Source organism: Enhydra lutris, unplaced genomic scaffold, assembly GCF_002288905.1.
Source record: "Enhydra lutris kenyoni isolate GAN:26980312 unplaced genomic scaffold, ASM228890v2 scaffoldscaffold16, whole genome shotgun sequence".
In the NCBI taxonomy this organism is placed as follows: domain Eukaryota; kingdom Metazoa; phylum Chordata; class Mammalia; order Carnivora; family Mustelidae; genus Enhydra; species Enhydra lutris.
In genome coordinates, this window is record NW_019154100.1 from 29,028,068 (window position 1) to 29,043,938 (window position 15,871).

The 15,871-nt window shown below is 44.1% G+C and overlaps 1 protein-coding gene across 2 annotated transcripts in view; it reads right to left on the bottom strand.

Annotated features, from left to right (window-relative positions):
• LOC111147346 (carboxypeptidase, vitellogenic like) overlaps window positions 1–15,871 on the bottom strand; it is a 127,604-nt gene that overhangs the window by 75,742 nt on the left and 35,991 nt on the right. For both annotated transcript variants that reach the window (XM_022503346.1, XM_022503347.1), the window contains exons 4-6: window positions 6,682–6,796; window positions 5,633–5,691; window positions 3,900–3,979 (exon numbers count right to left, since the gene is read on the bottom strand). In XM_022503346.1, coding sequence (XP_022359054.1) covers window positions 3,900–3,979; window positions 5,633–5,691; window positions 6,682–6,796 — 254 coding nt within the window. The remainder of the gene's footprint in view (window positions 1–3,899; window positions 3,980–5,632; window positions 5,692–6,681; window positions 6,797–15,871) is intronic.

Here is a 15,871-nt window from a genome sequence, read left to right on the forward strand (position 1 = left end):
TTAATTTTCAAAGGCTCCATAAACATCCACCATTAAAAACCACTTTAGAGCTGTGGTGTGTTTCTGTATTTATTATTTATAGTAACTAAAGTCTTTGTAGCAACTAAATCTGGGAAGCTGTACTATATAGCTTCCATGTTTGTGCTGGCAATATGCTGGCTTCAGCGTGGAGATAAAAATAGGAGTTTATTTTTCACCCTTCCCTCGCCAGCCTTCAGGCTAAAAACTACTTCTTTCTCTTCCTGCTAGTTGGAATGGCAATAGACAATTTAATATAGTAAATCTCAATTAAGCCTTATGCTTTAGCTTAAAGCTTGTTTCCTTGGAGAATCTGTTAAAGTTGTCAAGGTTGCCAGCCTTAGCAAATAAAAATACAGGACGTCCAATTAAACTTGAATTTCAGATCCACAACAAATAACGCTTTAGTGTAACTATGACGCAAATATTGCAAGGCACACACTTAGAGTAAAAACATTATTCATTATTTATCTGAATTGAACATTTAGCTGGGCATTCTGCATTTCATCTGGCAATTTTAGCTCAAGGAGCTAACCTCTCGGTTGCTTCTAGGTCAAAAATGTCAGGATTTTCTAGCTGATGTTACCAAGGCAAGGCCCTCCCTTGAGAAAGTTAAAGTTTTAATTTCACAAGAACATCAGAACAAACATTTGGCTAATCCTAGGAAGCCCCTGGTAGGCCTTTCTTAAATGGGAGTGAAGAATGAAAAAAAGTAAATTTAGCAAGTTGGATATACATGTGCCATTTGCTTGTTTAACTGTGTTTTACTCCACTATGTGTAATCCTTATTCCATGGTGAGGGTTTGCTTAAAAATAAAATCTAGAATAATGCCTACATAAAGTTTCAAATTTTGGAAGGAGAGCTGCTCAAATCTGTAATACATAATGTACGTGTGCGTGCACGTGTGTATGTGTGTGTGCACACCACGTATTTTTTCAGGCACAAGAGCTAGATGTCCAGGGAGGAGGCCTATGCCAGATGATTGTATCTGCTGACCTTGCTAGCACTGTGCCAAGGGCCTTGTCTAATAAGTTGAATGTTAGTCAAAGGCCACCTGGTGGCAAAAAGTTACATTAAAGGACAACAGGAAAAAACTGAGCTTGCAAAGGATGATGACTAGGAAGAAATTCTTCCTCAGATAAATTTTGTTAAGAAGGGAAGTTGGTGGGTTCGGGGCACGGAAGGTAGATGGAAATGATACTGCACTAGAGAAGCCGGTGGGTTCTAATGGAGTCGGAGGCACAATAAATACAAGACGTTCCAAAGAAGTGAGGTTAAGACAACCTAAACAAAAGTTCCATACCAACAAGAGCTAAGCAAGGGGTAGCTTTAGTCACTAACAGTTCAGCTGAAATACACACGGTGACGAGAAGTGGGGCCGTTTTGTTCTGTGGCAGCCTACGGGTGGCCATCCTCCCATTCATTCCGTACCTAGTATGGCTGGGCCCTGATGTGCTCTGCCCGTGCCACTCACAGTGTTCTCATTTAATATACGAAATCTGTGTCGTTGTCATTGTTAGGAAGCTTTGTTCAGCAACTGACACTATTTCCTATACAAACCAATAGGTGTAACTGAACGATACTATCATTTCCATCCGCTGCTAAGAAACTAATTTCAGGCATGCCACACGATGGTAAGCACCAGAACGAGGACCACAGGGCTGGCTGACCACGCTGTCACCCACACCAGGAGCAGTGTCTTGCACAGAGCAGGCAATTGATAAACAGTGGCAGAAGGAGAATGGCCCCAGATAGTACACTCCAAATCAGTTACTAAATTCAGTATTCTTTAGTACATTTATTTATTTATTACCTAAACCAGAGGGGCATTGTGGCCCAACAACATGTTCCAAATACCAAAACAATGGAATATTTAAACATGTTGTTAGTAAAAAATAAAAATAAGCTTTACTTCCAAACACAAAGGAAAGCAGCCTTAGTGTGAATGTCAAATGCCTCTTTAGTAGGAATCTACTCCTTACAGCCTTGGACTATTAATAGTCAAAAGGAATGGAATTTTCAGGGGGGAGAAAAAAAAAAGAAAGATGGTTTTCAAAGGGAAAAAAAGAAGGTCCTCTCTTTAAACCTGTAGTAACCCGTTTATAGGTTTCAAAGCGACCTTCTTATTCCAAACACCCATCTGGAGAGCTGGAGAGAAGAATGTAGTCACAAAGGGAAACAAATAGTGTAAACTATAAAGGAAACAGCTGAAATCAGTTTTCTGCACTGCCCTTGATTAGCTATTTTCCAGTTCTAAGGGCCCGAAGCAAAAAGAACTGAAATGGCTATAAACAATGGATGCTTTGAAATAGGTTCTCTTTACATGTCATGCAAGAAGAGATGTACCACATGTCAGCAGTAAATATCCACACGGAGGGTCAACGGGAAGTTGGGACCATCTCTCGGGGAGGGGAAGGAGAGACAGAAAAGGAAGGGCAGGGTTGTCGGCTCTGGCTTGGAGGGGACTGATGCATTTCTTCCCCACAGAACCTCCGCCCTCTGGGTGTTTGCTAGTTAAACAACGGAGCTTGTTTAGATTTAAACCTAAAGAGGGTCTGAGGGGTCGGGGAGGAACTGGGAGGGGGGGCGTGGAGAGAAGTAGGTTTCCTATCTGTAAAATGAGAGCACACGGTCACGGCTCATGGTGCTTGAGTAAACTCGTTAAGGACAGTCATCAAGATCATGTCTCTCTAAGGCAACAGGAGGTGCCTGAGCGAGGGGCACAGGAGGAGGAGCCCATGTGGAAATATGGCTAATCTGCTCCCAGACCCACTGCACCTGGAAGCAAAAGTGTGGGGTCTTAGCCCTTCCCCCGGAAACTGAGTGGAAGTGTTAAAATAAGAAGACATAGGACAAACGAAAGTGTATAAAAAAGCCACCATATTGTTTTCTGGGTCAGTAAGGAAGAGAGAGAGAACTATCTCCGGAAGAAAGACCAAGGTCCCCTTTCCACTGTTCCCCAGCCATCTGCCTTAGGGAGAAAGAAAAATAAAACAGAAAACTTTTGTCAGAGTTCAAAAAACCCTGACTTCTATTAGATTCACTTTCACTTTCACTTTAGGGATTCGTTGGGTTTGCTCACTATGGTGGTGATCTGAAAGAATTCAGGACTTGATCTCTAGTAATAATTTACAGACTTGGAAAAATGTGGCCAACGGAGAACAGTCACTTACTTAAAAAAAAAAAAAAGTACTAAAAATAGCTGTAATGAATGTGAGTAAGAAAAAGAAGAAACTATATGGCCTTTGACCATTGTTTTTTTTACAACTTTGCTTTCCTTCCATTTTTTTCTTCTTTTTAGTAGAAGAACAATTTTATTAAGATGAAGGAAAAAAGTAAGAGACGAGCTAGGAAGCTGAGCTTTCAGCCTGGGAGTCATGAAGGAGAAGTAAGCAAGGGGAAAACTGTGTTTGAAGGCCTCAGAGAGAAACTAAAGAAGCAAGCAAGCATCTGAGAAGATGTTTCCAGGCAAATGCGAAATTAAAATGCAAGACGAAAAGCAAGCAAAAATCCTCTTGGGCATCTGGCTGAAAGGTCTGAAAATAATCTTTGAAGAATTCTGCTCTGTTTCTATTGTTTCTTAAAGGCGATTTTTACAAAATTACAATCATGCCTTAGGATTCCAGCCTTCCTTGTCATCTTCTCTGCTGGCCATGTGCACAATTATCAGTGATAAGTTAACAAAGTGGAAAATAGACCGTGGGTGTGCGTGCCTGTGAGTGGGTGTGAACTTCTCACGTGAAGGTATTCTTAAAATGTCTTGAAGAATTAGACCACAAGGACCAATCAGTAATACTTACCCTATTGGATGGATTTCCCTATTAAAATAGAAAAATTTTTGGTCTTAAGGTGGTCAAGAGGGAACCAGGTCTCCTTTTACCTGTATAAATTCCGGGCGACGTCATCCTCATTGACTGCATATCCCTGGGGGTCGTCAGTAAAACTGAAGCCTGTGCCCACCTGAAGGTGAAATGAATACGCAGGTGTGACACAGAAGCACAAGCCTCGGAGCCCTTTGGGAAACACCCCACTGGAAGGGAATCAACCTTATTCCAAACACCAAGCCTCTGACCTTGGATTTTCGCCTCTAGCCCGTTTGCCTTTAGCCACCTTCACAGAAGGATGCTGCATTTCACCTTTTCCCCTTCCCCTCCTCCAAGCCCAAATGAAATCTCAGCATGGGGCGCCTGGGTGGCTCAGTCGATTGAGCGTCCAACTCTTGGTTTCAGCTCAGGTTGTGATCGTGGGGTCCTGAGATCGAGACCCATTGTCAGGCTCTGTGCTCAGTGCAGAGTCTGCTTAGGAGGCTCTCTCTCCCTCTCCGTCTGCCCCTCTAGCACCCCCTCTATCCTGCTCCCTCTCTCTCTCTCTCTTAAAAAAAAAAAAAAAAGGTACAAAACTCTACCCTGGGGTCAGTGGCTGAGCTGTCCTGTTTCCACCATGGGGACCCTGCCAGATGTTGATTTAAGGGGAAAGAATTCACCGTTCCTGGCCCCCATCACAGTATCAAAAGGACCAAAGTTGTCTCCTCTCTGAAACCCGGAGAGTGCTTTGCTTTGTCCTAACAAGAAGGAACTCTCTAGGCTAGAGATAAAAAAGAGAGAGAGAGAGAGAGAGAGAGAGAGAGAGTGTGTGTGTGTGTGTTTTGATTTTTCATTGGTGAGAACCATGGCCACTAAGTCCCTTCACCTTCAGTTGGTAGGTTTTAAAAGAAAGATTAGTTTTAAACTAGTATTTCCTTATACCTAGAAATTCCTAGACAACTAAGCTGTAAAATTAAGAAGAAACTACCACTGATTTTGTGTCAATAGTTTGTATAAGGGATGTATAAGTATTTTTGTTTTTGTTTTCCCAAAAAGCACAAGGCAACAGGATTCTTCATTCAACTTGTGAAATATAAACATGCAGTTATAGACTAGGAAAGAGGCTGTCAAAGTTGGTGCGAAAGGTGGGTAAATGGCTACGTTGGACTCCTTTTTCTCCCTATTTATCTGTTTTCTCTTTGAACCATGTGGGAAGTGAGAGAAATCAGAGAAATTAGGGGGTAAAGATACTCCTGCAGCAGAAGCTGACCCTAAAGTTAGTCTCCTATTTTGATGTTTATTGGAGTCAACTTCCGAAGAACTTCCGAGAATTCCAGTTTTGTTCGGAGATGAGGCTCACTGTGCTAAAGAGAGAGACCAGTTTTTGACTTTTTAAATCTAGAACTCTGTTGGAAAGATTAAGAATTCTAATACTATATATAATACTATATAAAGACCCACAATATGGGAAAGACATAGCATCAGTGGAAAGAAATTAATCCCTTATCGTGGATGGTAGAATGCACTGAACACGACATTTCGTAAGATTAAAAATGAGACGAGAGAAGGTAGCAAGCAAAATTTCCAAACTCAGATTTAAGGATACATGTTAGAAAAACTAAATCCCAAAGATGTGTTTTAATAGATTAAATTCTATTTTAAAAAGCAAAAAAACAAAACAAAAACAAAAAAAAAACCAAAAAACCCCCTAAATCTCCATCCCCCCACCCATTTCTTAAATGTATTTTATAAAAAGAAAAAAGACAGGAGAGGCCCACATTGACATTTCATAAGGCCATCAGATACTCACTGGATTGTCAACGTAAAGCATGGAAAGTGTGGTGGTCCAAGGAAAGTCTCTGGGACGCACTAGCAAAACAGAGAAGAGGTTTGAAACTGGGTCTTCAACAAGGCACCCCACCTAGGGCCCAGCTTTGCTCAGGAGCCAAACAAGCCCACCTGTCCCCATCCTATCAATGAACTCCCGGTGTCCCTCTGACATTGCTTCCTACTCTCACAGTGGGGAAGAGACACCAGTACCTTTTCCTTCTCCTCTCCTCTTCTTTACTTTTCCTGAACCCAGAGAGTTTCTACATCTTTTTCTAGGATGAAGTTTGGAAACAAAACCCTGTGCAACTGGTTCTGTGGAAAAACTCATCAACAATATATAATATAAACCCATCTGTCTGATCCAATCAACCCTTCTTAACATCTAATCCTTCTGAATCCTCTTCCTCCTGGCCAATGCCAAAGAGAACAACTCCAAAAGAACTGGCAGACATGCCTTTTATACCTGAATCACAGGATGGGTCACCCTCCAAATTCTGACCGAGGAAAAGTAAACGTTCTCCCTCACCCCCCAAAAAAATGAGATAGAGGTAAACTGGGGTGATAGCCAGATGTGGCTCCTCTGCTCCTTCCTCTGGCCCCACCCCTACCCACAGCATCTTGCTTCCAGGACAGCTGATCATTTATGCGACTGAACCCTACAGTGTTCATTCTGTGTGAGTAATTAGGGATATAATTCTACCCATTGGTCTCATGCAAAAGAGCTCGCCCAAAGAGTAATAGAAACCAACTGTTTTCACAAGCTCCGATTGCTTGAGTGGGCAGCAGACTGCAGGAAAATAGCTTAGAACTTATCACCCAAATTTCAAGGGAGAAAGCAGCCCAGCCAGGACGCTCACCCTGGTGGCTCCTACTTCTTAGACAGACATCTCCAGAGAGCTATGCTTTTGTCATCTAAAACTATTATGCTCTTCCTTGTGGTTCCAAGTACACCTGAAATTTTTTCTGGAGCAGATATAAGGTTCAGGTGAAAAACTCTCCACAGGAAAACAGAGTCCAGGCAATACTTACAGGTCAGGTTGCTTGTGACAAAATAAGGTCCGTGTTCCACAAAGAGTCCAAACATGGATGAACCTCCGGGCCCTCCCTGCAGCCAGAGGGCCACTGGAGCAACCTCGGGGTCTACCTAAAGAGGACAAAGAAGCCAGTGACCACAGAGAGTACTAAGCAAAAGAATATACTCAGGCAAACTTAACCAGATCCCGCATAGTTCGCTGCCTCGCCTGTATCTCCCAAAGCCTTCCCAGACCCAGACTGCTCTCCCTCACAAGCAAAGTGCTGGTCATCTCTTGTCTTGAGTTAGTATTTGCCGCATAATGCCAGTATCTATCTGGCTCAGTTCAGTCTTTTCCTACTAAGAGCCAGGAAACCCACCGAATATAGAAGCTTCACCTTTGTATGCCCCTTTGTATACAGCCTAGGGCATGCTGGTATTTTTTTTAGCTGTTTCCACTTGCATTGGATCGACATATTCCCACAGAGGCACAGCAAAGAATCCTTCCTCCTCAGTGACGGTCTACTCGTTTCACCAGGAGCCCAGATGGCCTTTCTGATTTGATTCTCTAAAAGGATATACACAAGGACAGCAGCCATTTCCTTCAACACGAGGGACCCAAGAAGAAGTGCACAGGCCCGGAGCAGTTTAGCCAATGCAAACAGCTTCAACAAAACCCCAGGCAAGGTGCAAACTGATTGAGGAGACAGGAAAGAAGTAAGTAAGAAAAAGGTCATTGCCAGGGTTGGGATGACAAAAATGAGCTTTTGGCAGTAGAGTCAATACCATCAACCTCCATGCCAGAAGGTTCTTTACTTTTTTCTTATTTCTTTACATATTTATTGAGCACCTCGTATGGGTCGAACAGCATGCTGGAAGTAGCTACTTAGCAGGGCAGTGAGTGAAACAAACAAATAAAACCCCACTTGATCTCTTCCAGCTTACATTTTCATGGGAAATATAGATCATAAGTAAAGGAAGAAACCCGATGATTAAGGGTTGTAGAAAGGAAATAAAGGTGATGTTAAGGGAGTGGGTGAGGGGGTGCCTGGGTGGCTCAGTGGGTTGAGTGTCTGCCTTTAGCTCAGGTCATGATCTCAGTCAGGGGTCCTGGGATCAAGCCCCACATCAGGCTCCATGCTCAGTGGGGAGCCTGCTTCCCCTTCTGCCTGCTGCTCCCCCTGCTTGTGCTCTCTCTCTCTCTCTTACAAATAAATAAAATACTTTAAAAGAGAGAGAGAGAGGGCAGAAAAGAATAGTGCTTCCTTGAAACACAAGTAATTATGGAAGGACTCAGTGAGATCCTGAACTGAATGAGACCTGAGTTCTAGAACCACCCAGCCGTGAGAGGAGCCAGGGAATGATGCCACAGGCAGAGGGACATGGGAGGGGAAAATCCTCACAACAGAAGAGAGCTGGGTGTGAGAGCGGTGAACGACAGGTCACCTGGTCCTCAGGGAGTCCTCCAGGGCCATCTGGAAGGAGCTCAAAGTGGCTACAGAGAGGCTCACAGTTGGATGTGACAGCGAGCGCTCACTGGGTGTCGTGGCTCATTGGATGTTCAGTCAGCCGCGCTCAGCAAGCAAGGATCTCACTGCTTCAGCTCAGAAGGAAATGCTGCAACCCCCTGCTTAGCCAAGCCACACAGACACCAACCGGTGTTTCATCCAAAGGTCTGAGTGGCCTGGCTGCATCCACATGGACGATGTGAGAAGGAGTGGGCAGAGGCAGACAGACTCAAGGGGAGGCGATCTGGGACACCATCGCCAAGCACCTCGGAGAAGAGCCGAGCACAGGGTGCTAGCCGTGAGAACAGATGGGGAGAAGGATTTCTCTTCTCCAGTCACCAGAAGTCTGATATAGTCCTTTAGCAGCTTCAGAAAGGGGACAAGTGGGCCTTGTATTAAGAGGGGTGGTGGTAAGAAGAGCTGTAAGCTGGACAGGAGCCTCTCTATGAGGGGGCTACCTTGGGGTCCATTCTCTAGTATCAAGGAATTAAATGAGATAAAATTTGTAAAGCCCTTGGAACAATGCCTAATGTCTGATAAAGGAACAATAATTGTTAGCAATTATTACAATTAAACAAACAGGTAGAAAAGGTAGGAGCCCAGAGTCAGACTGGGAACTCAGATAGGAACTCTTAAGAGTTAGCCTGGTATAATGGATAAGTGTGTGAGTCCTTTGCCCCAAACTGGATTCAAATCCGGGCTTTATTGTCCACCAGCTCTGTGGCTATAAGCAAGTTGCATAAGCTCTCTGAACCTCAGTTTCCTCATCTATAAAACAGGGGTCAATAACAGTACTTATGAAAAAAAATAATGGTACTTATGCCATTTGGTTGATGGGTTAGCAGCTGGCTAATCAAATCTACTCTCCAAAGTGTAGTGAGTGGCACAGAGAACGTGTTCTGCACACGTTAGCTATTTCTGTAATAAACACTACAAATTTATAGATGCTTTTAATGTAAACGATCTACAAATGAGAGAAGAGGAAAAATGGGTTGTTGGGTGTTTTTCCTTGCTCCTTTGGCTGATACCTTCCCTGGTTGGTTTTTCACTAGTTAGACCCCTTGCCACAAGGGTCACAAATGTCCATGAAGAATTCAAGAGAACTGGGGCGCCTGGGTGGCTCAGTGGGTTAAAGCCTCTGCCTTCGGCTCAGGTCATGATCTCAGGGTCCTGGGATCGAGTCCCGCATCAGGCTCTCTGCTCGGCAGGGAGCCTGCTTCCCCCTCTCTCTCTGCCTGCCTCTCTGCCTGCTTGTGATCTCTCTCTGTCAAATAAATAAATAAAATCTTAAAAAAAAAAAAATTCAAGAGAACTAGGGACTTGTCGTATAATTTGAAGCAGGAAATACCATGATCACAGGCAGCCTTCTAAGGCTGCTGTGGGGGAGGAAGGGTTTGCCCCGGATTTTTAGCCACACAGACTCTGGTTCTACTTGGCCACAAAACAGCCGTGTAATCCCGGCCCTCCGATTCTTCCAGTCCAGTTTCCTTATCCATCAAATGGCAACAAGGCCCACCTCACAGGCCTGAGGAAACGTATCATGAAAAGATACTGCAGACTCTGCTGGGCTAAATAAATAGAACCAGCTCCACCCTAACCTGCCTGACCCCAACTGTGGGGGCTTTGTTCGAATTGGTGATTTTTAGCTCCCCTTAGACCCTCCAACTCGCTCTTCAATACCACGCACTAAGACCAACTTCCACTTGTATCCTCAGCAGGGGAGCGTGTTAGAGGTGGAGAAACAACGGATCTCAACGAGAGCCGTTCCAGCCTCCCCAGGGACGTGAGATACGGGAGTCCACCCAGTCCAATGGACGCCCAGCCTCCACTTCCTTCCCAATGTGCACAGGAGCTTCTAGAAGCCACGGTGTGGTACATGCGAGCCAGTGGTTCTCAATCTTGGCCAGCCATTAAAGTAGCTTTGTAAAAAAACTGCTGCCTACGCCCAAATCCCAGTGATTCGAAATCAACAGGCATGGACGTTTTTGAAAGCCCCCCATGTGGTTCTGAGGTGGAAGCAGGGATGAGAATCTGTGAGGGCAAAGGAAGTTTGTCCTCCCCGGTGCCCGGGGCCCTCTGGTCTCTGCCCTATCCTCCCCCTCGCTTTTTATGTCCCTTCCTGTGACCTGGCACAATGATGGGACCTCTGGGCTCTCAGAAAAATAGTCTGACCCTGAGAGGCCACACTACAAAGTGAAGTCAAATGCGACGGTGCCAAACATCTTTATTATGCAACTTTGAAGTACCCGACACTGCATTCTTGGAATGCTTCAATAATAAGCGATCAGCACACACACCTTCAACCTCAGCTGACCTTGCTCCTCAAATGTACTTTCCTCAAGGAGGTGAATGAGCTCAACAACTCCTGAAGAAGCCCGTTTTTCAAGAAAATGCCATGCACACATCTTTCTACTTTGATACACCCACTAACCTGTGAACGAATACTGCCCTTATTTGGAATGAAATGCAAAAGTCAGATGCTGGAAAATACAGGTTTACATATTCAGTGCTAAAATCCCAAGAGTTAGTTTTACCACAGAACATAGACTTCTGTCATATGATATGACATCCTGTTGTCATACATAAAATAATAATTACATCAGTAGTAATGGCATAAAGTTATTATGCGCTAATTCACAGGGTGATCTCTTTAGCTCTCAATTGTGAGAATGCAGCCCTCTCTCACTCTCCACCCCCAAGTTAGGAAAGAATAGAAGTAAATGAAGACATCCTGAACAAAACCACATTGCAAAACTTCAGCTCAAATGAAGTAAGAAACAATTGCTCTAATTCATTTACAGATTTACAAAGGCCAGGGCTTTCGAAGTATTTATTATTTTGAAGCTATAATTCAAGAGTGTATGGAACAAGAGAAAAAGGGCATTTATTTTTGCCAAAAGTTTTAGAAATTTTCCTTAAAACTTGTCATGTTATTAAAAAAAGCACTTATTCTTTTTTTTTTTAAAGATTTATTTATTTATTTGACAGACAGAGATCATAAGTAGGCAGAGAGGCAGGCAGAGAGAGGGGGAAGCAGGCTCCCTGCTGAGCAGAGAGCCTGATGAGGGGCTCGATCCCAGGACCCTGGGATCATGACCTGAGCTGAAGGCAGAGGCTTTAACCCATTGAGCCACCCAGGTGCCCCAAAAGCACTTATTCTTAACTAATAGTTTTTTTTTAAGATTTTATTTATTTGACAGAGATCACAAGTAGGCAGAGAGGCAGGCAGAGAGACAGAGGGAAGCAGACTCCCCGCTGAGCAGAGAGCCCCATATGGGGCTCGATCCCAGGACCCCAGGATCATGACCTGAGCTGAAGGCAGAGGCTCAACCCACTGAGCCACCCAGGTGCCCCATTAACTAATAGTTTTTTAAAGGAGGTATTAAAAAAATCCCCATTACTCCACTGATCATGGTCCCTAGAAATGATCATGGAGAGGCTTAATCTTCCAGATTTTTCTCTAACAACCCCCCAACACATACATATATAAATATTTTGTAGATGTCATATATGCCATGTGTGTAAATACCTTTTTTTTTTTTTTCCTGAAAATAGGGCCAGGCCGTATGTAATATCCTACATTTGCTAGAGTCACTTGGCATGTTATGAAAATCTTTTCATAACAGTACATATGATCATTTTATGAAACAGTGTGGCATTCTGAATTTACCACAACCTATTAACACATACAACCTACAACTGAAAGGCACTGTTCTGAGGCTGGGGATGCCGACCAGCTCCCACTCATAGACAGGTAGGATACTCAATGGTGAAGAGCATGGATTCGGGCAACAGACCGCCAAGGTTTGAATTCCAACCACCTTAATTTACAGCTGTGTGTCCTTGGGAAAGTTGCTTAACTTCTCTGCATCTCAGTGTCCTCTGTTTGAAAATAATAATGCGTATGTTATATGGCTATGGTACAGTTTCAAAGAGTTAATATATGCACAGCACTTAGAACAGTGCCTGGTACATCTATTTAAATGTTAGCTCCGATTATTTCTCTAGTGAGGTTGGAAGATGGGCAATAAGTAAGTAATTAAATAAGTGGGTGATGTGAGAGAGCAAGGGAAAGTCATTAGACTGAACACTTAAAGGCGGCATCTGGTGAGGCGTCTGGCAAGGGGCTAACATTTGAGCTAAGACCTGAAAGATGAGTGATCCCCTACTGATAAGCATTTATACATTTAACTAAAAAGAAAACAAAATCTGTTAATGTTCCTATAGGTCCGAGCAGTGTAGCATGACCTGAGGATGAAGAAGGGACAAAGAGGGGCGCCTGGGTGGCTCAGTGGGTTAAATCCTCTGCCTTTGGCTTGGGTCATGATCTCAGGGTCCTGGGGATCGAGCCCCGCATCGGGCTCTCTGCTCGGCAGGGGGCCTGCTTCCCCCTCCCCCTTTGCCTCCCCCTCTACAAATATAAGAGAAAGGCCACGGAGAGTCATACATATTTAAGTGAGAAGTCTCTCTACCAACAGAAGAGTGCGGGCATACAGGTCCCACAAACCTGCACCTTTTGTTGGTGAGCAAGAAATCAGGATTTTGCCTCAGAAGCCCTTGAAATTCTCCTGGTGACCCCTGGTGGCCAATTCATGAACTTGGACACTCTTTCCTCAGGGTCTGTTCCAGTGAAGTCCCAAAGGAAGCAGGTTATTTATTTATTTTTTCAGAATCCCTACAGATGGAAGTTTCACAATGTCTCACATTAGCATGTTCCAATTTTTATTCATAATGATGGTGAACATATCTACACTATGTCTTAATCGATTCTCAGTCCAAATAAGTCAAACTCATTCATTTGGTTTGGCATTCTATACATAAAAGGAGTCTTAGAAACACCAAGTTTCGGCCCCCCGGGTGGCTCAGTCATCAAGCATCTGTCTTTGGCTCAGATCAGAACCCCAGGGTCCTGGGATTGAGCCCCACATCGGTGGGGAGCCTGTTTCTCCCTCTGCCACTCTCCCTGCTTATGTTCCCTCTCACACTGTCTCTCTGTCAAATAAATAAATAAAATCTTAAAAAAACAAAAAAAGAAACACCCAGTTTCTTCTTTCCTCCTTGCTTCTAAGTGAGCACAAAGGAATCTATGTGAACACTAATGAAAGTAAACTGTCCTGCCCTATTTCTCCCCATGCAGACATGCTCTCCATGGATGGTGTCCCATCGTGCTGGGTCCTCCTTTTCACCCTGCTCCTCATCAAGCCATACCCACCTTCCATTCTGTCTTCCCAAGCCCTCTCCTGTATTTCCTGGTAGAGATAACCTTCTACTCAAGCTTTACACATATCCCTGAAAGCAGTGAGTTCCTGGAAGTGGCACTAAAGGCTTGGCAATTTTGGTACTCTGCAGTAACGTGATTGCATTTTATACAGAGGACAAACTGGAGTGACCCTAAGGCATCAGGTATCTCAGCAAGTATTAGGGCAACATTGCCTGCCAATACCCAGGGCCGGGTACATATTCTAGCCACCCCCATCCTCCCCCTGACCCACCCCATACTTTGTAAGAGAAAACAGCAACTGAACCACTAACAGACCCAAATCAATGGTACTGCTTAAGATGAGAAGTGCAATTAGTAAATTAATTAAAGCTCCCTTCACACTTCTATATGCAGAGGCTGATCATTTGCTTGGTTTAAGTAATGTGTTCTGTCCTAATTGAAGTCATTAGTACCCCAAGTAAATGCCTTGAAATTCCCCCAAGTAGGTTTGAATGGACTCCCCTTTTGCCACACAGATCCCAGGTCAGCTGATACTTCAGTGCTATGCTAATGGTTTAATCAAAGCAGGGTTTTGTTATTTAAAGCAACTAGTTTTGTGAGGAGAATTGTTAACTAGCTAACTCGTAACATTTAAGTTCTACACATACACACAACTTGCTTAAGACTAATGTGTTTTTTGAGCTTTACTTACAGTGGTTGGTGTTGACTTCTTGCTAAATCTTCCTTTACTATGATTGTTGCCCCTGCATCATCACACGGAAAACGAACTTTCCCAAACACTTTTTCTGTTCTGAGTCCTTTTATCACTACCAAGCTCGCACTGACTCTCCTTGAGCTTGGAATCATCTCACCAGTCTGAGCCAACTTACACTCCACCAGGATCTTCTCTACCTTTCTCCTTCCTAACCTTTGTCCTTGGCTCCCATTCCTTCATGAAGTAGTTAGGGCTTCTCTATTGGTGCCTCCTGCCAGAAAGGTGGGATTTAGAATGAAGTGGGGTGTAGAGTGGTTATTAGATAAAGGCAGGCCTGACTTTCTCATTCTTGATGCAAACAAAGAAGTGGCTGGAGAAGTTAGTCACTCTCTTCTCCATGTGAAATTAGGCACATAAAAGTTTCTCCAGTTCGAATACTTCTATGGATGGAACGATCCATAATTTATCATTTTTAGCTGCTTTCTTCTTGTTTGGTCTCACCAACCTTCTATTCTTCCAGCTCTCTGATGTCATAAGTACAATAATAGTAAAGAGAAGATAAACAGTGCAAGTCTGAAGACACATGCCTGTGACCTCCAAATCTTTGCTGTACGACTAATGGGTCTGCAGACTTCTGAGCAGACATATTTTAAGAGATCCGTTCAGACCACACCCCTTCTCTAAGAATGGACCTTCTGTTTCCCATTACCCATGTTTATATCACATGAAACTGCACTCTCAGCTTTTAGCTGGTTGGACCAAGAAAGAACACCTGACCCCAAGTGGGGCAGTCACATCTGTCCCGAGCAGAAGTGCTATTTGATGTCTTTTGATTGCAAGGTTCAAGGACAGATAAAGGGAGAAACTGTAGGGTAGCCTTCTTCCGCCAGATACCTGGAGAAACAAAGCACGTTGATCTGCCAAGACAGCAGAATGAAGCAGAGATGAGCGATCCTGGGGTCTTGGACAGAATAAGGCAGAGACAGAAAGACTGGCTGCCGGGGCTCCTGATGCCTTTCCAGTTGACCCCATTTTCTGCCCTTGGTGTCTCTGGGTGGGAGAGAAGGATTTAGAATGGCTTGGCTAGGGATGCCTGGGTGGCTCAGTTGGTTAAGCATCTAACTCTTGATTTCAACTCAAGTCATGATCTCAGGGTCATGAGATCAAGCCCATGCCCTGCATGGAGCTCGCTTGAGATTCTCTCTCTCCCTCTCCTCGGCCCCCACTCCCTACCACACACACATACTCACTCTAAATAAATAAATAATTAATTAATTAAAATAAAGAAAGGGTTGGCTATATTAATTGGGATCCAATCAGAAGACAGAAGCCACATAGTAATTTTAATTTTAAAATTTTCCCATCTTTAAATTACTGTTATTTTTTTTACATGATATCTTTGACCTTAATTGTGTTACAAGTTCCAGTATGGGTCCTGGTCCCCATCCACCATGGGCATCCCATCCACTCACTGCTGAGCAAAAGTGGGGATGTAATGCCAGAGGCGGCTTAGGGAACTTAGGGAACCAGCTCACTGGAAAGTATGGGATGTACTGGGATATATGGCGTCCATGTTGAGGGAGCTGCAGCCGGGTGGTCACTGGGACAGAACCAGGACTGTAAGCTTGCTGAGGGTCTTCGTGGTCTGGGAGCCCAGCCAGAGCAGGGCACTCGTGGATGTCCCTCTACACGCACTGCTGACAGACCGGACAGCAGGGCCAAGAGAAAGCACAAGGCAGGATAAGGGAACAGGAAGAGAAGCCAACGTCCTCCTGCAGTGTCCC